Source organism: Anas platyrhynchos, chromosome 22 (assembly GCF_047663525.1).
Source record: "Anas platyrhynchos isolate ZD024472 breed Pekin duck chromosome 22, IASCAAS_PekinDuck_T2T, whole genome shotgun sequence".
Taxonomy (NCBI): Eukaryota; Metazoa; Chordata; class Aves; order Anseriformes; family Anatidae; genus Anas; species Anas platyrhynchos.
In genome coordinates this window covers 1,737,886-1,764,393 of record NC_092608.1, presented here as the reverse complement: position 1 = coordinate 1,764,393, position 26,508 = coordinate 1,737,886, and the positions used below count along the sequence as shown (strand labels likewise).

The 26,508-nt window shown below is 52.2% G+C and overlaps 1 protein-coding gene across 7 annotated transcripts in view; it reads left to right on the top strand.

Annotated features, from left to right (window-relative positions):
- Window positions 1-16,344, top strand: part of NPHP4 (nephrocystin 4) — a 32,017-nt gene extending 15,673 nt beyond the window's left edge. For 6 of the 7 annotated variants that reach the window (XM_072027003.1, XM_072027000.1, XM_038166516.2 and 3 more), the window contains 18 exons: window positions 1,203-1,249; window positions 2,296-2,564; window positions 2,704-2,895; window positions 3,535-3,722; window positions 4,884-5,044; window positions 5,657-5,837; window positions 7,686-7,814; window positions 7,920-8,119; window positions 8,195-8,421; window positions 8,630-8,819; window positions 8,976-9,056; window positions 9,161-9,317; window positions 9,719-9,804; window positions 10,759-10,844; window positions 11,269-11,440; window positions 12,871-13,050; window positions 14,506-14,649; window positions 14,912-16,344. In XM_072027003.1, the coding sequence (XP_071883104.1) occupies window positions 1,203-1,249; window positions 2,296-2,564; window positions 2,704-2,895; window positions 3,535-3,722; window positions 4,884-5,044; window positions 5,657-5,837; window positions 7,686-7,814; window positions 7,920-8,119; window positions 8,195-8,421; window positions 8,630-8,819; window positions 8,976-9,056; window positions 9,161-9,317; window positions 9,719-9,804; window positions 10,759-10,844; window positions 11,269-11,440; window positions 12,871-13,050; window positions 14,506-14,649; window positions 14,912-15,052 (2,831 nt within the window). In that variant the 3' untranslated portion in view covers window positions 15,053-16,344. Of the gene's footprint in view, window positions 1-1,202; window positions 1,250-2,295; window positions 2,565-2,703; window positions 2,896-3,534; window positions 3,723-4,883; window positions 5,045-5,656; window positions 5,838-7,685; window positions 7,815-7,919; window positions 8,120-8,194; window positions 8,422-8,629; window positions 8,820-8,975; window positions 9,057-9,160; window positions 9,318-9,718; window positions 9,805-10,758; window positions 10,845-11,268; window positions 11,441-12,730; window positions 13,051-14,505; window positions 14,650-14,911 lie in introns of those variants that run through there. The other variant, XM_072027001.1, reaches the window with a different exon arrangement.
- The last annotated feature ends 10,164 nt before the right edge of the window (window positions 16,345-26,508 follow it).

The following is a 26,508-nucleotide window of genomic DNA, read 5'->3' as shown; positions in this document are numbered from 1 at the left end:
ATGCTTGGGGCATCCTAAACACACCCCCCCTTCTCTGGGGATGGCCTCAGCTCCCCTACAGCAGTGGCTGCATTTTCAAGGAACCATTCTTGATCCTGGTTTCCCCACCAAAGGGAAATGGCTTTGGAGGCTGGTTATGTGGTTAAGGGGCAGAGATGTTGGATGGAAGCTGGTGGCTGTGTGCTCTGACAAGGACCCTGGGCATGCAGCGGGCACGCAGCCCTTTGTCCTGCAGCATGCCCAGAGGTGCATTTGTAAGGTTTGGCGTGCAGTGAGCCCAGGAGGCCAGGACACCCATTTTTGACAGAGCCTGGCAGCTTCTATGGGTGTTTTTTCCCCCTAGGATGGGATGGAACAGGAGGTTTGTCCTGTAGCATTTACAGGACAGGGTGCAAGCAGCTTAACAGTGCGTGGGGCTAAGTCTGTGGTCGAACAGATGGGCTGGAAAACCTTCTGCTGTACTGACAGCTCTAGTGCCCCTTGTAGTTCTGCGCACAGTTGCTTTAACAACAGCTAAAGTCATTGTAATTGAGGGAAAACATTATTTTTGACAGAAGGGAAACAGGGCAATTTCCGTTGGACAATAGTCAGAATGAAATAGCTGGAATATATGTGGTCGAGAAAGCAAAATAAAGTCCCAGCATGGCCAGAAAACATCTGTGTTCCTTGTCTGCTGTAAAGGATTTGCTGCTTACTGGAACAGCGAGTTCAGCCGTGCCAGCAAGCGAGCAGACCAGCCAAATATAAACACAGTAAAACTCATACTGTTTCAGGGCATGAATGTACGAACAGATGAAAGTAGTGACAAGAAATAATGGAGGAGCTATGAAAACCTTAAGTATCCTAAAAACTTTCACGTCTCATTAAGCAATCCACTTAGCCAGTGCCACATGGCTTTAAGGGAAACTGCAGCACTGTCTAGAGATGGAGGAGCTGCGTTTTACAGCAGGAAGACTCTCCCTGGCAGATTTAGCCTAATTCCCAGCAAAATAACCGATGAATCTGGAGATGTGCTACATGTTCCCGCCCCAGGTAGCGCTCTCATTGGAAAAATAAGTCAAGCAGGGGGCTGAGAGGCAGCAGGCCACCTTGCTGAGCTGGTTCCATCTCTGAAAAATAGACCGTGGTGAGGGCTGGGCTGGATGCGGGTGCAGCAGACTCGGGCTGGGGGTGATGCTTCATCTCCTTGTGCCTCTTCGCAGGTTCGCCCTCCCTGCTGCGCCCGGCGACCTCCCCGCGGGGACCAGGGGTAAGTAAGTGCTGCCCTGGGGGCTGTGACCAGAAGGTGGGACAGGTTGTGGGGTGGGGAGCCCAGGGACACAGTCCCCAGGGTGGCTCCTCTGAGCTGTGCAAATCACCTCTGCACAAGGTGCTGGAGCAGGGGAATTTTAAAATACGTACTTCTAGTTTTCTGTTTTTTTAATAATTTCTAACTGGTAATACTAACAAAGCTTGTTACCTTGGCATTTTGTTCTGGGGAGGTTTTCTTCCCCTAAAGCCTTGCTGTGTGAGCCCTGCTGGGTGTTGTGCCTTGCCTGTGCGGCTGCGTTGCCGAGCTGTGTGGGCACGGGCAGCAACCAGCAGCACTTCCACATCATGTAATGTGGCCCAATTGCTGAGATCATGCTCAAAGTCCCGTTAACTGCTCATTTTCAGGGCTGTCAGGGCCAAGAAACACCAAAAATGCGGCTAAAATCCACTTTCACAGAGAGAACAAAACAAATTCTGCATATAATTTGCTGGGCAGAATTTTCTGAGCTGTTTTCACTCCCTGTTCACACCCCAAATACCTTTTTAAGGGCTGGTCTGGTTTTTGACAAGCCAGATTTGCTGGGCAGTATTGTCCACGGTACGTTCTGACAATGATTTCTTCATGGAGAGCTATCAGGATTTAAGATGAGCTATAAATACTGAAATCTCTGGTTTTTGTATCTCGATGCAGGGATCAGTGCCCACAAATATTTTTGATGAAATGAAATGCTTCATAGGACCACATTGAACTCTTTAATCTTTTTACTGCATTTTCTTATTCCTCCCTTTGCGAGAGCAAGCACAGCACAGCAGCTGAAGCAGAAAGCAGAGGTGTGAACCCACAGGCAGCCAAGCTGTGCCGCTTCTCAGCGGAGCGGAGATGCTGCTGAGCCAAATCTCAAAGCAAACAGCATTTGAACTGCACGGGCTGCTTGAAAATAAGTGCCTTCTGGCCCACCTAGCCCGTGGAGACTTCATGCAGCGTCGTGGTGTGTTTTCCCTGGGTGGTGCCAGCGTGTTCACAGTATCCTTTTTCCTTTCCAGTTGTCTCTCTCGGAGCTCTCGGCCTCGCCGCGGAGCAGCAACGCCCCGGTGCCGCGGCCCCGCGGGACACCACGGGACACCCGCACGCTCAGAGCCCCCAGCACTGCTCATTCCGAGCCTGCCGTGCCCTGGCACGTGGCTGGGATCACGCACCTGGAGGCTGACCTGCACCCCGGATCCCCAGACCCCTCTGGCAGCGAGCAGCTGCGGGAGCTGCCCTTCACGCCCGCCCAGCCACCCATCGCGGCCGTGGGGCTGCCGGCAGGCAGGTGGGGCTCTGGTGGTGCTGGGGGGTGATGCCGTGGTGGGGCTGAGCAGCCTCTGGGCACTGCAGTGTGCTGAGTGTGCCGAGGGAGAGCCTGGGTTGGGGCATTGTTACTGCAGGACTCAGCCCCGTTTCTCTGCCAGTTCCAGCACCGTGCTCTCCCGTGCCTCCCTGGCACTCCTGCATGCCTCTGGCTTTCCAGAAATCCTGGACTGCAACAAGGAGCCTGTGGAGATTGCAGAGCCCCTGGACTTCACCAGCTTCAGTCCTCAGCTGGAGGAAGCTGATGCTCTGCAGAGCAATGAAATAATCCTGCAGTTCCTTGCTTTCAGTAGGTAAGACGCCAAGCCTTTGTGGTGTGGTCTGCGGGTGGATTTGAGGTGCCTTTCAGGAGAGAATCCCTTCCCAAAACTGTCCACAAGCTGCTTTCAGGCTTGAGCAGGAGAAGCCCTTGTCAATGTGCTGCTTCTCCCAGTGCCTGCCATGGAAGCAAAGCCCTGGAGTGCTTTAAAATGACATTATTGTTCTTTTAAGGCACTCTTCAAACATTCTGATTTTTTTGTTGTTTCGTGTCACGCTGTGGCTAATGTATACAAGTTAATGCAGGATTTCTGCTTAAATGCACATTACATTGAGAAGCCGAGTCTGGAAAGCCTTTCTGTGAGGGTGGCTTTATCTTGCCAAGGCGCTGCTCACAGCTCTTCTATAGATGGCAGCGCGCTGTGCAAAGGTAAAACGCTACTTGTGCTTGGCTCTTCCATCACAGCATATGGTAGAAGACAGCTGGAATTATGAAGCTTTTGGAAAGCAAAGGCAAACCATATGCCCGCTGTCTTCAAAGAAGTCCAGATACTTTTGATAATACCGATCTTCTCTTGTTCTCCTTCTTCGTGGGTGACAAATGCATGAGAAGCTTATGATCGGAGGAAGCGCTGCGTAACGGGCCAACCAAACCCACTCTTCTCTTGCTCAAGGGCTCCTCAGGATGGAGTGGAAGGGACGTGGCCCAGGACCGTGTTCCTCACCTTCCAGTTCTACCATTTCCCACCGGTCACCACACCACGTCTGCAGCTGGTTGACATGGACAGCGAGAAGGCAGCCAGGGCAGCCGCAGCGCCTCAGCTCCTTGTCCAGATCAACAAAGATGGCACTCCACGCACTGGTGAGATCTGGTCCTGATGTGTTTTAGCATCCTCACGTGGCCTTTCCTCTTCAGGACTGAACAGGAGGCGTGTGAGAGGGTGGAAGGAGGAGCGGGAGGAAGATTGTGCTGTTGAGGTGAAAGGGTTGGTCAGGTAGTTAAAAGGCAGCGTATTTGGGCACAAGGTAATGAGGGTTTTCATGCACTTCATGCACAGATTCAGAGCTGAGCTGGGCACGTGTAAGCTGCCCAGAAGCATGTGATGCTCATGTCAGGAGATGACGTGCCTGGTTGAAAGGCCTATGCATGATTATAAAGCACCAAATTCTCATCGTTCATTAAGCCTTGCCCAGGGGCTTGAAAGTACAGCAGTCCTGAAGTCTTAGTGCTGTTTCACACGGTCCTTCGCAGGGTTCAGCAGTAAACTTGTGTGTGCATGGGCTGTGTTACGTTACTGTGTGAGGAATAGCCACCTGGGAGGTTTAAACATTTACTGGTTCAAGTGGCATTTTTGTCAATCAGATTTAGGCTTGCCTCCAGGCCGAGGGAATGTACTGGTATCTGCTTTAGTAGCAAACCTCTATTAGTTTATGTGGCACATAATTAAAAATGTTCGAAATGTCAAACCATGAAGTAAAACATCAATAAGTATTGGTGACATGATTCAGACATCCAGACTGCTGACTCCAGCTGTAGTTAAGTGCGTTTAAAAAGATATGCAACACATTAAAACGAAGTGCCTGGCATAATCTAATCTGATTCTCGGAGCAGAATGCTTTCTTTTCTTTCTTTTTGTGTCTCATTAAATTCTGGTCCCAAGGGACACCGAGCAGTTTCAGTTGATAAAGCTCCTTCTCCATCTGGAGTTATTAATGGTAATGAGAGAGGGCTGTAGAGACTGAGCATTTCTGTGCAGGGGGTCATTCCGAGGGTGAACCTGGTTACTAATTTGACTGATGGGTTTATTAAGTTGAAAGTGCACTTCACGGGAGAGGAGGGGTCTGGGCGTTAAGGATGGGTGATGTGGGTCCTGTTTCTGTTGCTTGAGGCATGGGGGCTCCAGGATTTCCCTGCTCCCCGTGGCAGTGAGCTTGTGAGCAGGCAGGGCTCCCTATTCCGGGCTCATGCAGACACAGCCCTCCTGGATTTATTTTTTTTATCACCGTGATACATTTCTTGCAGGAGCTCCGGGACTGCAGCTGAAGTACATGGTGGATCCTGCGTTCCTGAAGCCTGGGGAACAGCGCTGGTTTGTGCGCTACCTGGCTGACCACAGCCTTCAGCTTGACGTCTGGGATGGAGACTCTTTGCTTCTTGTTGGGTCTGCCGCAGTTAAATTGAAGGTATGGAGCCTTTTTTTTTTTTTGTTGAGCCTTAATGACTGCTAACAGTGAAGGAGAACTCCTGCTTAGAATGCAGGATTTTTAAGGAAAAGCCTGACTTTTTCTGTCCTGTGTAGAGATGCTGTTAGATTACCCTGGAGTCTTTAGTAATCAAGTTTTTATCAGCCACTCTGTTTAACTGAGACTGATGTCAATCTGACAAGCCTGTAATCACAGGATTTGTCATCTTATCCTTGAAAGCGATGGCGAAGCATTAACTTTCTTCCCTGGAACTTCTGCGGTATGCTAGGGCTTACTGGATAAAAAAATTAAAGCAGACCTAGGAAATGCAGAAACATCTTTATCCAGATCTTTTAATCTCTCAGATCTGAGTTGCCCTAGTAACTAGTTACCCTAATGCCTAGCTGTTATCCTTTGGGGAGCAGCTGCAGTGGAACAGTTCCACCTGTGGCAGCCTGTGAAGGAAAAGCATCCACCACTGCTGTGAGCAGGAGAGGGGCCCCTTGTGCCAGGGCTTCCAGCAGACCTGGGAGCAAGGCAGCATCTGTCCGTGCTCTGGCTGGGGGCCACAGGGGTGGGTGCTGCCCTGTCCTTGCTTTTTTTCTTCCCCAGCCCCTGCTGCGCCAGGGCCGGCCGGCCGTCAGGACCCTCCACGAGCTGGAGGTGGCGACCACAGAGTACGAGCAGGATGCGGTAGCAGCGGGCAGGGACACGCTGTGGCACGGAGCGGTGCGGCCCGTGGACGTCCGCGTGGCAGTGAGGGGTCACCTCCACCTCTGCCTGGCCAACGTGGGTAAGAGCACTGCCTGGTGTCCCTCCGAGCCCCTTCCTGGCTGTGCTGACAGATCATGATGCCTCGCTGGAGCATATGGCTCTGTACTGGTTTTGAAGTCCAGCAGTCGGTAGCAGAACTGAGCTGGAAGCCACCGTGGTGGCTTTTGCTTTGGTCCCTGGTGCTGCTGGTGGTAATGTGCAGGGGTCTCTGTGCAGTAGCAGGCAGCTCGGGGATGGAGCAGCTGCAGACCTGCAGCTGGGGGGGGTGGATTTAGGGTGGAGGTCACCTCTTGGTGGTCTTTAAGCTGCTTCTGACTCCATGATCTTAAAACCTCGACATGGTGCAGCTCTGGCAGTGCGAAGCAGTAGGCATTTGGCTCAGTCTCACGGCAGGCCAACCTTAGTTTTTTCTCCCAGATTTTGCTTGTGACTGGGGAAGGCAAAATCGGGATGTGCCCTGGTAGAGCTCTGACTTGGTGCTGGAGGCAGCTCCCGGGCCCTGGAGCCACAGCCCCATCCCTCCGTGTGGGCTCGGGGGATGCTCAGCGGTGCTCCTTGCTGTCTGACCCAGGGCAAGGCAGCTCTCAGGCCGATGTGATGGAAATGGTGACGCACAGATGGGTGCTAGCAAATAGCATGGAGAGGAGCAGGCAGCATGCACGAAGCTGTCCCTGTCAGAAAACCGAGCTTGTAAGGACATTATTCTTCCCAGAATGTACTGGGTACTTTTTTTATATTTAATTCACCGTCCTATAAATGTGCAGTGACTCCAGGTTTTAAACTCTTATCTTCAGAAGAAAGATTAGCTCCATTATAAGATATCTTAAATTGTCATTTTCATACTTTGCCTGCAAAAGGACGATAAGCTCCTGGGAAGGAGAATCTGAGATCCACAACCTGAAGAGAGGTTTAACTCAAACCTGGCAAAAAAAGGGAGAACAAAACCACGCTGTTCCAGGACAAAAGCTGTCCTTTGATTTCTCTGCTCCCCTCCCCCCTTTTTTTTCCAAATTTATTTTCAAATTCAGAACAATGTTAGTAGGTTTCTGAGAGTTATTTATAAAACTTGGGCTAGGGCAGAGCTGTTTTGTGAATGCAGTGGTGTTGATTGAGCTGTTTGGAGAAGCAGCATTCGGCCAAGGAACGGTGTTTCTCATTGAAGCCTTCAGCTGAGGTGCCTGTCTTGCGCTGAGCATATTTCAGGTGGCAATGTCACTTTGAAATCAGAATCCGTTGCAGAACAGGAATGCAGAATAATTGCAATTGGTGCTCTGAGCCCTGTCACACAGGTCAGTGCTGCGCCTTCTGGCCACCTGCTGGGGCTGCAGAAATTCAGGTACTTCTGCTGAAACTTCACAAAATACAGATTGAAATCGGGGCTGGGTACGGAGGTCAGCGGTAAATCAGTCACGATGTCCCCATTGCTTTCGAGTAGGAAGCGGCTCTGTCACTTACAGGAAGATATATGGAGTGCAATAGCAATAGGATTCCAGAGGGATCATCATAAAATGCAGAGAGCATTGTAAGCAACAAGATATTTGCTTCTGCCTTTTTTTGTAAATTGTCTACAGAGATCTGCAGTGGGGATAACATTTTCTAGCGGATTTTATGACAATTTAAGAAATTTATGACAATATAAGGAAAAAGAAGACTGTGCTGACTGCTTTCTTTCCACGTTGGCCTGAGCTTGCTGAGCGCTTTCTTTGGCAGTAACGATGACCTGGGGGGGATGCTCGTGGGAACAGGGCAGGTTTCAACATCGCCTTGTGCAAGGAAAGCCCTGCTGCAGGTGGCTGTGCATGGAGCAGGTCCGTGCGGAGGTGTTGCCCCCAGGGAAGGGGCTCACCCTGCTGTCTGTCTGTGGCAGGCCACCCCTGTGAGGAGACCCCAAGGATCCCGAGGCGCCCATCACCATCCCGTACCCGCCTGGTGCCCTCTCTGGACAGCGCTGGCAGCCTGCAGGGTGGCAGCTTGCTGTCCCTGCACACCCGCAGCGGTGAGTCCTGCTGGGGTGGCACAGCCCGTGCTGGGCTGGTGGGTGCAGCACGGGGACACTTCACCCCCCAGTGCCACACCGGTGACCCAAGCGCTCTCCCTGCAGGTCCAAGGGTGTCTCGGGCACGCAGGCTGGCCGAGGTGGATGGCGAGCTGGCAGCCACGCTCTGTCGCCGCCGGCCAGAGGCCAGCCCGGGCTCCCCACGTGCCCCCCACGAGGCTGCAGATGTCCGGCGGCGCAAGCTGTGGCGCATGGCACTGGTGCGGCAGCAGGAGGAGGCCAGTGGGAGCACACCCCAGCGCACGGTGAGGGCAGGGGCTGGGGGGTGCCCTGCAGAGCCCGTGGTGGCTCCGGGCTCACTGTCCCCTTCCTCCCCGCAGGGCCGGCACGAGCAGCGCCTGCAGCACTTGCGGGACCTGCAGGTGATCGATGCCTACCGGGAGCGCACCAAGAGCGAGAGCATCACCCAGATGCTGAGCCAGGCCATCACCGCCACACACACTGTCTATGCCGTGCTGGGGACGGCTGAGTTCTTCGAGTTTGCTCTGAAGAACCCCTACAGCGTCCAGCACACAGTGACGATCGAGGTTGACCACCCTGAGCTCAGGTAGGGGACAAAAGTCATCCTCCTGCATGTACTCACTGTACCTGAGCTGGGATCTGTCCCCGCTGGCTGGGGGCCTCTTCTCAAACTGGGGGCCCTCCCCAGTTTGGTGCAGATTCCCCTCCTGCCACACTTATGGAGCAGAGGGATGAGGGGGTGGTACCCACCCCCATCCAGCTCTCACCCACAGCTCTGCCTCTCGCTCCTCCAGTGTCATACTGGACCCGAGGGAGTGGCGGCACTTCAAGGAGCTGACGAAGGCGGCTACACCGCTGGAGGAGGACATGTTCCACCTTCGTGATGACCTTAGGCCCCAGGTCTACCTGCGTCCCAAGGAGACCGTCCACATCCCGTTCAGATACCAGACGTTCTCGGCAGAGCCGGCTGTCGCGGCGGTGCCGGTATGCTGGGGGCTGTGCTGAGCTCAAAACCACTGTGTGTCCAGAGAGCAGAGCGAAGGGAGGATCCCTCCTCCTCTCTGCAGGGCTAACCATCGTGCCAGCCTGCTGCTTTTTACCCCCCATTTTGTGCTGTGCAAACTGCCCTGTGTCCTGCAGGGGCCGGCGGGGCTGAGCGCCGGGGACGATGCAGCCACCACCTCCTGGCAGCCTGGGGCCCTGCAGACGAAGCACATCCAGGTGGGAAGCAGGGGAAGTTTGGAGTGTGGGGAGCTGCGGAGGTTTGGTGCTGAGCCCTCGGAGGTGTTTCCTTGCCTGCTGCTGAGCTGCTTCTCTCTCGGCAGGTTGCTTTCCGTGTGAGCGGGGGGAAGCCCATCGCGCTGCTGAGGGTGAAGGTGGAGCCCCGTCCCCACGTGGTGGATCAGACCTTCAGGTTCTACCACCCCGAGCTCACCTTCCTGAAGAAGACCATCCGGCTGCCGCCCTGGCACACGCTGCCAGGTGATGCCTGTCCTACCGGGGGGACCGGGCTTGGAGCCTTTGTGGGGCGAGGGAATTAACCCAATTAGTGAGCCATCATTAATACAGAGGGCTGTGTTACCAGGAGGCCTTCCTGGATGTGCGGGTAGCATCCAAGAGCAGATTTCCACCATCAGAGACAGCTTCTCTGCTTCCTTATGTCTTCAAGGCCTTTTGTGATTTTGTTGTGGCCTTGGGCTCCCCTGCTTGGTTTTTATCCATCTGCTTCTGTTGATTTATGCTTTGTTGAACCAGCGCGACCCGGTAGTTCTCTGGTAGCCTAACATAAGGGATTCTAGTTTACAGCTGCGTGATAGAGTAGAGTAAAACATAAACAGAGAAAATGCTAAATATTGTTTCATCTGTGTCTTTCTCCTTCGCAGGAGCTCCGGCAGGGATGCCGGGTGGGGAGCCGGAGATGTATGTTCGCTGCAGTGACCCTAACATAATTTGTGAAACCAAAAATATGGTACGAGTTACACTTAGACATCAGTTTGTCTTCTGTATCCTTCTGCCGTGGTTTGTTGTTTTAATCAGCAGAGAAATGCCTTGCACCCATGGCAGCGTTTCGATTTATCAGTCTATAGTAATGAAATACTGGCAGTGATTAAGCTGGAATTGCCCTTTATTCCCAATTAAAATGAGCTGCATTGTTTTTGCAGCTGAAGCCTAATGTTGTACCTTATCACATCATGCAGCAGCCTGTACTAGCTTGTCCTTTTGAGGAAATACTGAACAATTCAAAACACTGGTGAAAAGAAGTCTTCCGTCAAGGTGCTAGCTAGACATTTTCCCCTTTACCTGGGAGCATCCACGCCTGCTGGCAGCCACGAGGTGCACTAGTGTGGGCAGCAAAGCTGCTGTCTGGTGCTGGGCCACATTTTCCTCTTCCTTCCTTCATTACTCTTTGGCTCAAGCCCTAGAAGTTCTTGACCCAGAACTCACGCTGTTTCTCCCAAGCGCTGCTTTTGTTTTGCAGTTTCTAGCAAAGGTTTGAAGTTTGCAGGGCTTTCTTTTCTGCTGGTTGAGGTAGAAATGAAAAAAATAAATGTGCGCGGATAAATGCAGATGGTAATGGAGGGTAGTTGCTAATTGCTGGTGCAGGGATATGTTTGTGTAGTAATTGGATTATGGCTTGTTAGAAAACTTGGGGAAAATTTGCCAAAATTTGATTACAGGTGCAGACCTGGAATGCAATAGTCATTTGTATCCTCTTTTGTAATTAAAAATACTGGAAGAGCTCAACCAAGCTGGATAATAACTTAATAACATAGGTTTTAACTAGATCCTGAAAGCATCTGCTTTTGTAAGTGGGTTGGTAGTGTTTTTTTTTCCATTAATGGAAAGGAAACCCTGGAGTCCTCATTAGCTGGTTTGATCTCCAGGTTAACTATTCTAACGATGCTCTGATTTCTGCATGCAGGGTCCCGGGGAGCCACAGGACGTCTTCTTAAAAGTAGCTGGAGGACCAAGCCCGCAGATCAAAAAATTCTTTGTTGCTATTTATACGTAAGTATAAACCCAAAAAGGCAGGAGGAAACCCAGAGCACTTGGCAGAGCAGGAGGGGTGTTTGTGCAGAGGTTTTTTTTTTGCTCACTGGTTCCCGGGCCCAACTTGCTCCCCTGACCAGCCGACAGCTGGGCAGGAGGCATCCCGAAATACTTGTTTGCAGTTCATGGTTTTAATCTCTTTCTCTAAACAAGCTGTCTCCCACGGCTAGACCACTTGTGTGCGAGCTAATTCATTATCTCTGCATTAAATGTTAGCTAGCTTTAGGAACGGGTTAAGACCGAAATTCTTCTGAACATGCTTGCCCAGAGCTGGGTGCTGGCCTGGGGGTAGCGATGCTTGTCCCGGCAGAACCCTTTTGTGTTCAGTCCCATTGTTTTGTTGCCCCCACCTCTGAGCCCTGGTCTGATGTTGCCGCTGCAGGGACGCCTGGCTGGCTGCACCACTGCGCATCTGGCAGTTCTACCTGCACTCCCTGCAGCGCCTGGACGTCAGCTGCACCGCCGGGCAGCTCGCCCGCCTCGCCCTGCCTCTGCGCGGCACGCGGGCGCTCCGCAAGGTGAAGGCGTTCTCCTCGCATCCCCACGAGCTGAAGGTAACCCGGCTGCTGCCCTGGGGGCTTCTTGTTGGGGCTGAGGGGCTGTGAAATCCCGCACGGCTCTGAGGGGCTGTGTGGACTTGGCTGAGAGTCCCGGTGAAATAACCTCTCGGAAATGAGATGCGTCCCGTTTGGAAATATGAACAATTTCCTGCCAGAGAGTATTGGTGATAATTACCTTTTGATTAAAGCCGTCATGGGTAGGATCATTGGTACAAAGCCCCAGAGGGCAAATTATCTGCATTAATTGAGACTATCTGAAGACTAATAATTTCTTTAGAATTCATTTAGTTATAATTGAAAATGTGAATAATAAAAGGAACAAAAACTCCATTACTGTCCCATAAACAAAAGAAACTATCTCGACTCCTGAAGTCTGAAAAAAGGAATGACCCTGTAGAGCTGGGAGGGAGTTGATTCACCATAAGCATTTCTTTTCTTCTTTCATGATTTAGAAATCTGCTACTAGCCTAAAAAGTGTCACTTGCTTTAATATGTCAGTCTTTTTGCTGTCTCAGGCAGGAAGCTCCAGCAACGAGCACAGCCTGTCCTTCCCTCTGAGCAAGCCAGGCAGTTTGCTAATGCATACTGTACGGATAGCTCTCGCAGAAAAGTTTAAGCAGTGGTAGGATTTCTACAAAGACTGGTTATAAAAGGATGAGTATAACCCCAGGACCCTTGGCAGGCTTTCACTTCCTCCCTTTCAAAGGGAGGAATGCATCAGAAACGTCCTGGTACACAACATGCAGGAAAAACAATCCCTGAGGTTGGGGACTGCCTGTGCCCCGTGTCGTGCTGGCACTGCCCGCTGGCCATGCTGATGGCAGCACGTTTGGTCCTGCAGCAACATCCCAAAGCAAGCCGTGAGGGTGAGAGAAGGTCCAGCTGCTGGAACAAACACTTAACACCCATCTGAATGAGAGAAGTGCAGGTTGGTGTTGGCACAGAGACTGTAACGCAGCCAGTCCCAGTTTATTAGTGTAGGTGGGATTAAACATTTTGTGTCAGAGGTGCGCTTTTTAAAAGTGTAATCAGATCTAATTTGTATTCCCAACTGGATGTTAGGGAGGTGCAGATCTGCTCCCAGTTGTTGCTTGCCAAGGGATGACAGCCTGTTTTTCTGAAATGTTCCTGTGATGATCTGCATCCAAGTTTGTCTTAATTTATTCCTCTGCTACCTCTCAGCCAGGGGGTTTCCAAGGATGCTGGAGATAGCTGTGAGCAAAGCAGCCCTGATGCCGTCTCCTCTCATCTAGGGCATCCTCTATTTTATTTTTTATGACACAGAGCATTCTGAACCTGAGGTCTGAGGTGCTGGTGGGACCTTCTGATCATTCCTCTTGTGAGTGACAGACAGAGGGTTGCTGCCAGCCCAAACAGATGCCTGGCCACTGAGTTCTGCTGCTGCTGGTGTTTGTTTTGTGCAGGTGGATCCCGAAGGAGTGTTTGTTCTGCCCCCGAACGGCGTCCTGGACCTGTATGTTGGTGTGAGGCCTCGGAGGGCTGGCAGCAGGTTCATCTACCTCAACCTGGTGGACGTGGAGTACCACCAGCTGGTGTCCTCCTGGCTGGTCTGCGTCTCCTGCAGGCAGCCTCTCATTTCTAAGGTACAACAACTACTGCAGTGAGCCCAGCTGGACTGGAGGTCTCCATCCTGCCAGTCATCTGGGGCTGTCTGCAATTTATTACTTTATTTACAACTATTTTTTTGGTACTTGTCAGCCTGGCCTCTGTTTCTTCCTCCTTGTGTAAGAAAGGGCGTATGCCAGGTGCTGGGAAGCACTCCTGTGCTGTTATTGATCTCTGGATGAGTGCTTGGTCTTCTTGCAGACACTTCCATTATTTTGATCTGTCATGGGCAAGGATCATAAAGCCAATTTTTTTTTAAGAATTACTGACAGATTAGAGATTAACTGTCTTCTGAGTTACTCCTAAAGCAGTATTGCAGAGTAACTCTGGAGCACTTGTCTTTACCTGCCAGAATTGCAAGAACGTGGTATTTCTGAACCCAGGCAAGAAGCACTGACCTCTGGTAGAGCCAGGGGAGTGACTGTGATGAGGAGGATTTCCTTTTCTGTATGAACTCTACCCATTCTTCCTGTTACTATTTCTATCTTCCCATTTCACTAAGGCACTGGAGCACACATTTAGCCCTCCAGTGCTTGAATAATCTCACTGAAGACCATCATAAAATATCTGTCAGACTGTTTTGAAGGTAATTCCATGCTGAGGAATGTCAACTCTGAAGTATACCCAGTTGTGAAATTAAAGTTACAGCATGCTGCTTTCTATTAGCACTGTGCTGGCTTAGGACTTTGCTCAAAGATAGAAAATTAGATTTCCTAGTTAATGTGTTCATTTAAAAAATGTTTTCCTGGAACACTCTGTACTGGGGGAAGTTAAGATCAGCATTTAAACTGATGCTGTGCTGCCCCTGATGAGTGCCAGCCCCTCTCCCTGTGCTCTGTCATGTTATCAGTATTAACACTATGGCTATCCCCGTGGAAATAAATTAATTAGTTGGAGAATTAGTTGGCCAGTTGCAGCTGCTCCCCTGGCCCTTTGTCACTCGGTCTCATAATTATTTCGGCACATGTGGTGATGCAAACTGCAACTGGAAGAGGATGCTTTCACTCGGAGCTTGTTCCATTTCTTCCTGATGGTGGAGATCAAATGTTACATGGAGAAGGGGAGAGGACGAGGACGCAGGGCAGTGTGTCCCCGCCAGCGTCCCCGTGTTGGCAGCTCTGTCCGGGTGCTGCTGCAGACATCCTTGGAGCAGGGCGATGCTGGATGTGGCCCTGCTGTGCCCACCTAGGCTGGGCAGCCCCAGCTCTGTCCCTCCAGGAACAAAGCAGCCTGGTCTGGGTGCTGGGCAGCTCCTGTGGGAGCCTGGCAAAGTGGTCCAGGACCCCGCGCCTACGTCCTGCTTTGTTTCATGCTCCAAGAACCAAAATCAGGAGCAGTGATTCTTTGTGTTCTGCTCCTGAGATCCTACTTGGATCTTCTGTTGTGGCTCGTGGTGCTGACCCCTCTGCGTGTCCTGTTCTCTGCTCCTGCAGGCGTTTGAGATAACGCTCCCCGCGGGCGGCGGGAAGGGCTCCAACAAGCGCATCACCTACACCAACCCCTACCCCACGCGGAGGCTGTACTTCCTGGGCACCAGCCGCCCCGACCTGCTGCAGTTCAAGGAGGACTCCTTCGAGGTACCCACCTGCTGTGTCCCCTCCTGTGAAACCCCTGGAAAATGTCCCCTCCTGTGCCGGGGCAGCCGCAGGGCTCGCTGCTGGAGGAGGCAGAGGAAGGGGCACAGCTCTGCAGAAGGGGAAGGGGTCTGCTTGGGTGAGCTCCAAAGGCTGTGGCTGGCTGTGTGGTGTGTTTGTGTGGTTCTGCTGACGTGGTGGGGATGGGCACATGGAGGAGGCAGCGCTCAGGCTGCCCTCCCTTCTCCCCCGTGCTGTCCCACAGGTTGCCGGCGGGGAGGTGTACACCATCGGCTTGCGGTTCGCCCCGAGCCAGAGCACAGGTGAGGAGGAGATCCTGATCCACATCAACGACCACGAGGACAAGAATGAGGAAACCTTCTGTGTGAAGGTTGTGTACCAGTGAGGCCGGGCAGGGCGCTGCTGCAGCAACTTCTATGGCATCCGTCGCACAGATCCATCTCATCTGTGCCTCCTCCAGTTCTGGATCCTCCCCAACTGCATTGTCTGCAAATGGGCCATGTGCTGGACTCCTCGGTGAGCCCACACTCCCTGGTTCTCACCTCCCCACTGGTGAGCCATGAGGTCTCACTTGCCTTATGGTGAGCACTGGTGGTAGCCCTGGCTGCCCCCCTCAAAAGGGGGGGGATGAATGTTTTTGCTACTGCGTGTCACACAAATGCAGAAGAATGGCTTTATTTTCACTAAGCATTATATATTTCAGGTGTTTGATACTTTTTTTAACTTAAAGTTTGCATATTTGAGTGCAGAATATTTAAAATATTTTTTACTGTGCACTGAACTTTGTACAAACAATTTTCTAGAGTTTTAAATACTTTTTACTTGTTCTAGATCAATTAAACTTGCTGCACAGACCTGACAGCGTTGTGGCATTTCCTTCTGCTGGAGGTCAGAACCCTTCCAGTCCCTGTCCAGTCCCTGATGCGAGCACCGGGCTCACCTTGCACCGCTGGCTGCGCCTCGGGGAGGGCTCAGGGTCCCCTGCCTGCCCCCCGCTGCCCCCACAGTGCTGGCGCCAGCCCCTGCAGCACGCCTGGGTCAGGGCTGAGCCTTCAGCAGCGGGGTGAGAGGGGCTGAGGGGCAGCCGAGGGCTCCCTGCTGCAGGAGCACGCTGTACCCAGGCGTGTGAGTCCTGGCAATTATGGGAAAATAACACATGCGCCGGCACAGCTCGGGCTGAGGAATGATGGCTCTCTCCCAATATGTTTTAATCTTGTTTGCTAGGTACTTAAAAGCTCCCACTATTCCTCACTAGTTTATACTGCATTTATTTCTGTTAAGTCATAGTCATTAGTACTCAGAAAACATCCAGCACTACCTAATTTTCTGATCACTCCATTTTCGTTAATGGATTAGAAGGAAATGGCTGAAACGCATCCTGCTGATTGTGAGTCTGGCAGGATTTTAATTTATTGGCCCCTTTTTGCAGCACTGACTTGTGTTTGGCCTTGACATATAACTATTGGAAATCCACAGCAAGTTTTACTGAGAAGATTCATTATAGTCACTCCGTGGAAGAAAAAAGAGGCGAGAACAAAGGCAGATGAGCAAGGGAGAAGGAAGAGGTCTCAAGTGGGGGTGGCTGGGGCCTCTAGGCTGCTGCCCTGTGATCTTCCACCATAAACATCTTAGTACCTTGCTCTTTTTGCAGAAATAAATTTCCTCAGTCAGATGTGACGTGGTTGTTGAATACTTCAGTTAGATCATGCTGCTGGGAGCAGGAGGTGCTCGAGCATGAGACTGGAGTGTTATGGGGGCCTGGGCTGGGACCCGCTTGTGTTCCAGCACAGCCGTGGAAGACAGCCTGTGAAATCCCAAACAAAAACCCCGCAGGATAGCTGACTGGCTTTTGAGTTCATTTTTGGGTAACTTGTGATTTCTAGCGAAGGATCAGTGATACAGTATTTTGCTATTTACTTTCCTGGCAGTTATCTGGGAGGTTTTCAGTATCTGGAACACCTGCCCCGTCTGCAAATTCTGGATAAGCATGTGTTTGCTGCAGGGCAGGCTCACGTTGCAGCTTAAATCCCTGTTTGATGAAGGCTTTGCCTGTTGCATTTTCACCAGCTGTTCGTGGCCAGCTACCAACATCCTCCCTTCGAGTCCTGGCTGCTGGTGGCTGGCAGGAGCCTCACGGGTGCCTGCTGACCCGGAGAGATTTATGTGCACGTGGAAGCCGTGTGGCCGTCCTTACGGGGCATGAGGCTGATGAATTGGTAGCCCCAATTAAGCCATGCGCTGAGTTACTCTGCCTCCCTAGGACTGATCGGAAATGACAGCTAATATTTTAAACATTATTACACTGTCTACAGTACAGAGAGGCCCCTAAGTTGGGTTATTAAAGTAGATTAGGTGAATAATTTTCATTACGCTTTCATATAATAATATTTCTTAAGGATTATGAATGAGTCGGTGCTTTATCCTTGGCTGCTGCAGACAGGGAAGCTCCGTAGGTGCATTAAGCAGCGCGCGTTTCTAGCGGCGAGTGAATAATTTGCTGGGAGGAAGGCGAGTGCCGACGCAGGGATTTGAGCTAAACTGGCGGCTCAGCAGTCGCACGGTGATGGACTGCGAGCGGGCGCTGCGCTCTGCGGCTCTGGCTGGCAGATGTCATTAAGATCCCAGGGGCAGCGTTAGGACCAGAGGTGTGGGTAGGGCTGTCCGTCCGTCTGTCTGTCCATCCGTCTGTCTGTCTGTCCATCCAGCTCATGTGCAGCTGGGCACGCTGCATCTCGCTGCTTTTACGCAGCCGTCCTTTTAGCCAGAGTGCTAATTAATACCTGCCCATCAGCTCGGGATAAATCCGAGCAGGGTGTTTTCCCAGAGGCCGGGCAGCACGCTGGTAGCCGTCTCTCTGACTTGCAGCTCTGTTTAAGGAAGCCACTTGCCTGCAGAGCAAAAAATCATCCCTCGTTAAGGGCAGGCGGGTGCGTCGGGTGCCGCTGCGCAGAGCGGCGTGCCCGCGGTGACGAGCCTGGCCCGCGCTGCCTCCCGTCCAGCCTGGATTAATGCTGATGGCTTTGGTGCAGCTGACGGAGCGGTAATGAGATTACTGAATTATTTACACCCCCTTCTATCTTTAGCAGCATGGCTTAAAGGTGAGTGGGGGAAGCAGCGGGGCCGGCGTGGTTCCAGCTCTGCCCCGCAAAGCGAGGGTCTGTGCCCCCTGGGGAAGTAACGGGGTGCACGCGGGGGAGAAGAGGAGCAGGAAGGAAAGGGAAGGGGCTGAGAGGGGCAGGCGGTGACCCCAGGCATGGTGCCCCCCTGGTGGGGTGCTGTGGTGCAAGTCAGTACGTGCGGCGGTGGTTCCCTCACCCTGACTGCTTTCCTGCAGTAACTGTAAAGGCTTTGGGTTGTCTGGAGGTAATTTGGCACTGTCAGAGCATCCCCTTAATTGCGATGAGATGGAAGCCCTCAGCTTTTTTTCTTTTTTCCAGCCCAGATCCAGGATGCCTCGCAAAGCTTTGGGGTTTCCTGCTGCCCTGCACATCCAGTGAGGGGATGCAGATGAAAACCAAGCTCCCCTTCCCAGCCCAGGATGCGTTTCTTAGGGCAAGTGAAGCATCATAAATCTTTGCAGGACTTTAATGTACCCTGCTGCTGCCTATCAGTTTGCTCTCACTACATCAGCTTTAATTAAGCAATGCACTGTCTCGGAACTTAAACCTGGGCCCAGCTGCCTGGCAGGTTTCATTTCAGGGCACCAAAGTGGGGCAGTCCCAGGGCTGGTGCCCTCCCTCGGGCCCTGAGGAGGCTGAGAGCCTCGGCCGAGGCTGCAGGAGGAGGAGGGGGAGTGCTCAGCACCCGCTGCGGGCGCCTGTGCTCTCTGGGGCAATGGCAGGGGAGGAAGGATTGTGCTGCTTTTGTTCGTGCTTGCTAATGAAGTTGTCCCCGTTAATGACAATAAACTCATATCACCGTGTGCTTAACATGCAACTTGTTATTCTCTTCCTATTTCATTCATGTCAGGGAGAAAATTGGATTTCAGTAATGACATAATTAATTCACCCTAAAAATCTCGGCTCGCATCTCATCACTGAGACACGCAGGGAAGGAACAATTGGGAAATGTTTCCTTGGTCCTCGCTCCTGTGACTGCTGTGCCCTCTCCAGGGCACACAGGAGCTCACTGGGGGACCCGAGCATCGCCGCCTTTGTCTCGGCTGCTGGGACCTGGGCAGGCTCAGTTGGGTGAGGAGCATCTCCAGAAAAGGACCTCGTGAACCCGTGCCTTGGCGTTTTGGCACTGCAGCATCTATTAAATGGGTCTCATGGCACGCTTGGCTCAGCAGGCTGCTGCCCTCCCTCCTCCCAGTCAGGGCCTGTGGTGGGACCACTGGTGAATCAAAATGTAAATGGGCTGAGGCTGTGCGAGGCCTCTCCGCGTGCCGTGCAGGGGACAGATGCTCAGAGGAACCTTGTAAAGCGCTGCCTCTTCCTGCTGCTCCCTCGGCGCTTTGTTGCAGGCAGTCCTTGCACAGCGCTGACGCTTCTTGAGGAATGTAAATTGGAGGCTCCGGAGCGGCTCTTTAATTGAGCTGATTTTATAGGGGTCACGCAAAGGTCGCCGAATTGACTAGAGGTGAAAGAAGGAACTCTCTGAATCTCTGCCAGGTGCTTAATCCAGCCTTTGAAGGCTTTGCGTGTCTCATTTTGATTCTGCTTATGCTCTCCCTGTGTGGCTGTGCCCTGGCTGGGTGCTGAGAAGACACTGAAGCATCCAGCACAGGACAGGAAGGCGCTGGGCAAACCCTTCCCATAAAATACTGAAATGTCTGGGAAACACGGGGAAGAGAGTGGCTGCAGTGGGAGAAAAGAGCTTGCAGGGACAGCCGCTGGTGTGAGGTTTCTTCTTGCTGTGAGGCCGCTTCTGAGGATGGGGTGGCAGCAGCGGCAGCGCTGCGGTGATGTGCTGGTGATGCATCAACAGCAGCTCGTGGTGGCCTGAACACTTCAAATGTCTCTGTGGTGTAGGAGCGGGGCTGCCAGAAATCCCATTCTGATGATTGTATGCAGGCAACGTCACGTTTAGATCTAATTCCATTTTTTTTTCATCAGGAGCATCTCTCCAAGTGTGGAAAGGCGCTGTTAATTATTTACATGTGGCTCCTGTTTCTGCCTCTCTGCATTTCTTGTGGCCACCAAGACCTGGAAAAAAGTACAGGAAAGAAGGAACTATCCGAAGTCCAATAAAAGGCAGAATAAAGAGGACAATCCTACACAGCAATCCCCTTCCCTCATCTTTTGCAGGCAGCTTGCCAGTCCTGACAAAGTTTGATGGGAAACTCATCAAAATTCACTTGCTTACCTAGATGGGACTTAGCTGCACCGCACTGCTGAGATGCTTGAACTTTACTTATCACCCAGAGCAAATAATCCGTCAGGGACTATCTTTGGAACCCAAAACGTCGGCCTCTGGCACGTCAACAAGAAAAATCTCTGCTGGCACCCAGCTGGCTCCTGGTGCTGGGGATGCGCTCGTTCCCATGCCGGTAGCACTGGGTGTTCCACTGGGCACCTCTCCCTGACCTATGCCACCCACACCATGTTAAAAATAAAAATCTTGCTCCTGTGAGCTGTAATTAATCACTGTGTGGACTAGCAGCGAGGCAGTGACCTTGCATTGCCTCTCTCAGGTGCAGTGGAGGAATTTCCCTCCCCACGTCCTCCAGAGTGTGGATGCGCAGCCCATGCCCGGCTGTGCCAGGCTCGTGCTGCTCAGGTGCAAGCAGGGAACGCTCCGGGTGTTGGCAGGAAAAGCACCAAGGAGCTCTGGCTTTTAAGATAAGGAGCCAGGAGCGGTGTGATTACCTCCCATCAGGTTAGAAGATAAAAACAGCATTTTCTCTGCCAAGGCAGCTGAAGGCATCTGGCCTCTCCAATCAAGCTGCCCTAGGGAGCTGCTCTCGGCCTCAGGTGGGTGCGGGCAGCCCCAGGGTGCTGGGCTGCTCGCTCCCAGCCCAGCTCACCAAGAAAGTCTCCTGGCATTTCCTGGCCCCGTTTTCACCCTCCAGCCCGGCGCAGAGGGTTTTAGTGAAATTGCTCCTGATTGCTCCTGCTCTGGAGTGAGGAGAGAATCAGCTCCGGCGTGCCCTGTGCTCGGCACCACGACTGCTCCTGTGAGGTAACGGTGTGGTTTGGCTGGGTGAGGGGCTCTGCTGTCTCCGATCAATAGGTTTAAATTAAGTTTCAAGCCGTTGGGGTGGAAGTTATGAAAGTCAAGAAATTGCTCAAAAAACCGTGAGCCAGCTGGAGTCCTCTCCCCACTGGCCTCCAATCTGGGGAGCTGAGGCTGCGGCACCAGATTCCCCCACGCAGCTTTCAAGCATCCAGCCCTGCTGCTAATTACCTTGTCCAAAACTACCGAGTCATTAAGTGCATCACTTCCAAAAAATCCTTAATTACTGGAGGAGCACATGTAGGGCAGACTGTGTCAGGCAGCCATCCCATAATATTAATTCCCTCGGTGCTACACATCACGCCAAGTTCTAAGATCCTTTGACCATAAGGACACCTAATCGCCCTTTTACTCAGCCCATCTCTGTCCCCTGCTGGGTCACCCTGCAGGCTCTGAGAGGCGCTGAGCTGCTTGCCAGGCTGCAGTGGGGAAAGGAGAGTGCTGGGCTTGAAACAGCGGGAGCTGCACGCTTGGTTTTGGGGAAAAAAAAAGGAAAAAAATCAGATATACCATTAAAAACCAAAGCTGAGCAGAAACTTCCCATGAGAAAGCTTTTAGCGCCTTCCCAGGAGTGTTACAGGTGGTATTTGCATGAAGAAGGGTCCTGCAGGAAATGATGGACCTGTTCCCTGCGGATATCCCGCAGGAGGAGGAGGCTGGGCAGAGGCTGAGCGCCGCCTGCAGCGGGGGGCTGCGGATGGGGCAGGTGGGTGGGTGGTGGGGGGCATCTGGGCACCCCTCAGGCTAGAAACAGGCAGCGAGACCCCCAGCTCCGGGGTGGTTCTGCTCCAGCCCAAACTTTTTTAAAAAAATGCATTGTTTTCCCCTTTATGGGGCTGAAATGGAGACTGCTTGAGAAAACCCTAATTGAACAAAAGATCACCGTAATATTTGCTGGGAGCTTGCCAGTGTTGTAATAAGACATTACTGGGTATCTTTATTAGTTAAAATGGGTATTTAGCTCCTCTGCCAAATTGAAAGATGATAGACTTGTTTGAAAACGGCACTGCAACATCAAGCAAACGTCCTCCAGTCTGCTAACGAGCTCTCGCCGTGTGTAGGACAGCCGCTCACGTCGCCTGCAGCCGTGGGAAGCGTGGGGGTGGCCGGGGGGGTCCCTGGGTCCTGTGTGCCAGGCAGGTGGGGAGGGCACGGGGGAGCCTTCCTCTGCCTGGCAGGGAGGTGCGTTTGCCAAATTCGTGGCCGGGTTCTTGTTGGGGTGCTCCGTGTGGGGGCAGAGGGGGGAGGCACAAAGCGCAGCGGCACCTGCGTTGTTTTGGGTGCCGTTGTGGTGTCACCGGCTGCTGCTCAGTGCGCTTCACGGAGCACTGCAGGCGATGACATCCCGAGACATAATTTCATTATCAATTAATCGATGACACATGGCGGGACAGTGACATGATGAATTTATTGCGATACGGTCTCTGCTCCGGGTGCTGAGCGCAGCTGGTAGGGCTGCCAAAGCCCTGGGCTGACCGGCGAGCTGATGGCACGCTGTGCAGGAACGCCACTGCACCAGCTCCATAAACCCCTGCCAATGCCCCGAGAAGCCTGGCGGGGCTGGAAGAGGGATGCAGAGAAGTCTGGGCTGTCCGAGCAGCTCGGTGCATGCACCTGCAGCCCTTTTTGTATCTTCTATGGGAGCGATGCTCCTGCCACAGCACAGTGGATGGCAGAAGCTGTCCCTGGAAATCAGCAGGTGGGGAGCTGCTGGCATCGGTATTTAAGGGAATAGTGCAAGAACTTTAAGACTCGGAGAGAAATCTGCAAGAGCAACTCTCAAAAATCCCTGTGGGATGCCACGGCGGTTGCACAGCCGCAGAGCTCCGGAGCCCAGGTGCCCCTCGAGGAGCATCCCCGGGGCTGCTGCAGCTGGGGCCCGGCTGGGCCCCTCCGCCCACCCTGCCAAAGGAAAGGTGCTGCTCTGAACAGATTTTCCACATCAGGAATCAGAGAAATTAGGTGTTATAATGTGTTGCCCTGGCATTTCCATCTGGAAGTGTTGTGATTTTCAAGTCTGAAATGAGTTTTTATTTTCAAATGCATTATTCATTTTCTTTAAAAGGTCAAAATCCAAGTGAAACGCTTTAATTCACCTGAGACGAATTTATTCGGTTTTGTCTTTGGCAGGCAGGCAATAAATCAGCTCCCCTGGCACTGGGGGCGCCGGGTAGCTGGGGTGGCCGCGGGGTGCAGCACCCACACAGCGCCCAGCCCTGCTCAGACCTCAGAGAGGTGAAGCACGCGAGAAAGTGAGGAAAGCTCCTGGGAGTTGTTCACAAAGATTATCTCAAAGCTTCCCTGTGATCTGCAGGACCGCTGGCCTCCAGCCCTGCCGTGCTTCTGCTCCCCCTGAGCCACGCCGGCACCGAGCCAGCGGTGCCTCGCAGCATTGGCAGCCTTCGCCGAGAAAACTTTGAATGCTTCTCCCCTTGTTAGAGAGACGGTTTCTGGAAAACTGTGCAGGTTTACTCCAGGGAGTCCTTGGGCTTCCTGGAGAAGAAATATTTGCTGGCAGTAATTATATATTAGCTTAAAGGCAACCAAATTATTCCTGCAGTGACAGAGCGTGATGGGCACGGTCAGCATTGCTTCCAGCTCCGAGTCGGGGTGCTCAGCAAGGGAGCAGGCAAAGGGGGAAGCGACATCAGTTGTGGCCCAATTCACTTCCCTGCACGGAGAGCCGCAGCTAAGCTCCCGAAAAGAAAAAAGGTTTAATCCAAAAAGGGCTGTGCCAGGATGGTTGCAGACCTGAAGGGAACTGGGTTTCCCTGCGGGGCACATGCAGGGCGAAGCGAGCAGAAGCTGAGCTCTCGGGGGAAGCAGCTCCAGAATATTTATTAGGTGAATTGCGATTCACTCTTGCTGCCTAGAAGTTTGTGCCCTCTACTTCTCTAAAGTGAGGTGTAAAATGTTCTTCTGCAGAGAAAAATCCCTTTTTGGTTATTAACATTTAACTCAAATATGGGGAAGCAGTCCCAACATCTGAATTGGGAAGGTTTATTCCCCATTTCTCCCACACATCTTCCTGAAAGCATAACAGCAACTTGATAAAAAACTGATTTAATGGTTACAAAACCTGGAGATAAAACTACTCTTAATGGATTTCTTTAAGATCAAGGCTGTCAAATACCGGGCTCAAAATCCTTTATACAACAAGAGCAACTATATTAAGTGCACTCAATCAAAACCAGGCTGAAGGTTCTATAAATGAAACAATGGCTGTAGGAAACGCATTTTATTAGCATCTCCAGGAGAAAGGAGGACTGGCAGCAGAGATGGAAAGCCCCAGAACTGCCTGCCGTGGTACTCCAATCCATCCATCCTAGATGAATTGGTGTATGGCTTTTTCCAGGCACGTCCTCGCTCCCTGACCAGGTCCTGTTCAGCAGGGCTGTGGGAGGCCTCCAGTTAGCTCCGGTACGAAGTGTTGTAGCGGTGGTGCCGAGGTGTGGATGTGGTCCCCGGGTGGGAACAGCCCTCGGTCTGCTGCCCTGAGCTGTCAGCAGCACAGAAACACATCTCCTTCTGTCTGGTTTTGGCATTGTGTGAGGTGAGATGTCACATCTCCCTTCCAGAGGGTCTGTCCCCAGCCCTGTGCACTGGCTGGGGCTGCTCCCGCATTGCGCCGGGCCAGGCGGCGAGGTCCTGGGCTTGCCCCGTGCACGTGGCACACATCTTGGTAGGCAGAACAACATACAAATGCAGATTAATTTTAATAATTATTCACAGCTGCATTGTGAGGAATTGGTAGTATTTACAGGCTGATGGCTGCTTTTAAATCATTTCCCTTCTCTCCGTCCCCTCGTGACACTTGATGAAGAACCGATGCTCTGTGTTCATTTACCTGCCACCTCATTGTGCAGAGGTGGGAAGCGGAGTCCCTGCTAGTGAAGGCCGACAGCATCCAGTATTTACACGGTTTTAGAAGATGCCCTTAAAGTTTTAAAGTGATCTGGATCAGTGTCACGTGTAATTAAGCACAATGCTGCCCAGACTGCTTTCACTGCTGCAGCAGCTCTTGGGTGGATGGTGACGAAGGCTCAGCACAGAGAGGGACCAGAAGATTTGGCCTCTTGGTGGGGATTTTGGTGAGCACATCTGGCACGTGGCACCATCACAGCACATCCCTTCCTCAATGCTCCGAGCAGATCTGGTAGGGCTGGGTGAGACACACAAATGAGCAAAGCACTAACAATCATCACTTTAAAAATATGATTAATCTTAATTTAGCCTAGCTAATCACAAAGCTGGGAAGGTTCCAGGCCAAATTTCAAGGAGCTCAGAACAACACGTTAGGGAACAGGGCTTCGGCTGCTTTGGCCACAGGGTGATGTGCTGCTGGTGTGCCAGGGACCTGCGTGCTGAGGCTTGGGTAAGCCCTGGGTTTTATGATAAAGCAACGAAGGAAGGCCTGCAGGGAAGCTCTGATGAATTTCTCAGCTCTGCCACTGGCTTTTTAAATGACCTTAAGCAAATTGCTTGAGCTCTCTGGTTCTAAATGTCCTTCAATCTGTCTTGTCCACTTACTCTCAAGCACTGAGGAGCGTTGGTGCCTTGCTGTGTGCCCAGGGACTGCTCTCCCGGCAGCGGGGCGAGCTGCTCTCACCCAGTCCATCCACAAGAATTGCCACCAGCCAGTGGGAATAAAGGATTAGAGATGGGGAGGCAGCAGGAGCTTCCATCTGTGCTGCCTTGCACCCTTCCCCGGGTGTTATCCCGGAGGGTGCCAGCACTCCCCCAGAGAGCAGGATTGTGCAGCGGGCACGTCTGGCACGCATCCGCGGTTCTGATGGTTTCGTTTTCCTTTGGATCCCAGATTAATTCTTGATTTGCACCTTTCCTCTGGCTTATTACCCCTCTTGCTCACTCGTTAGATGTTCAAGTGAAAATGTACAAGTTTATCTTTTAAGTCTTATCCCGGGGATGTTATTTTTTCCTCCTGCAATAAGACCTATTCATTAGCTTTTGTAAATATATTCAGCTGGTGGTGGATGCATAAGGAGAGTGGACTGTGCCAGAAGGTATGGCTTATAAAATGTCACACAGATCTTATCTTGGGGGAAAAATACTTCAATAATTAAATTAAATGAAAAGTCCTGGAATAAAAGCCTTGGAGGCTGCGGCCTTCTGTTTATCTCCAAAATACAAATAGAATGGGAAATGGGGAGGGAAGATGCCAGAAGACTATGCCAGGTCTCAGCTATTTTTACTGTGCATTTCCATATGTCACGGAGTATTTTGTACTCTCAGGCTTTTTTATTTTCTCTACAAAGCAAGGTGTTTCCCTTCCGTAGAAAGCCTAGACCTGCAGTTTTACTGAAAAGCACAGCTCTGTGCAAACAGCCCGAGTGGCTGCTGGCAGGACTTGAAGCGCTGCCAGCCGGGACGAATCCTGCTCCGAGAGCATCTCTGCCCCGTTCCCCTGGCCTCGGGACGATGGGTCCTGGTGCTGCATCCCTAGGGAGGATGTCCCCATCCCTCGCTGGCGTGTGCATGGCAGGGAAGGTGCAGGAGGAGCTGGGTTTGGGGCAGCTCCCAGCCCCGTTTCTTGCCCCCACAGCTCCAGCTGGGCACCGTGCGCAGTCCAAGGCAGGCGCCGTCTCCAGAGGCACCGGGGGCAGCAGCAGCTCCCACGCCTCGCCGCAGCGGTGAGCATCACAG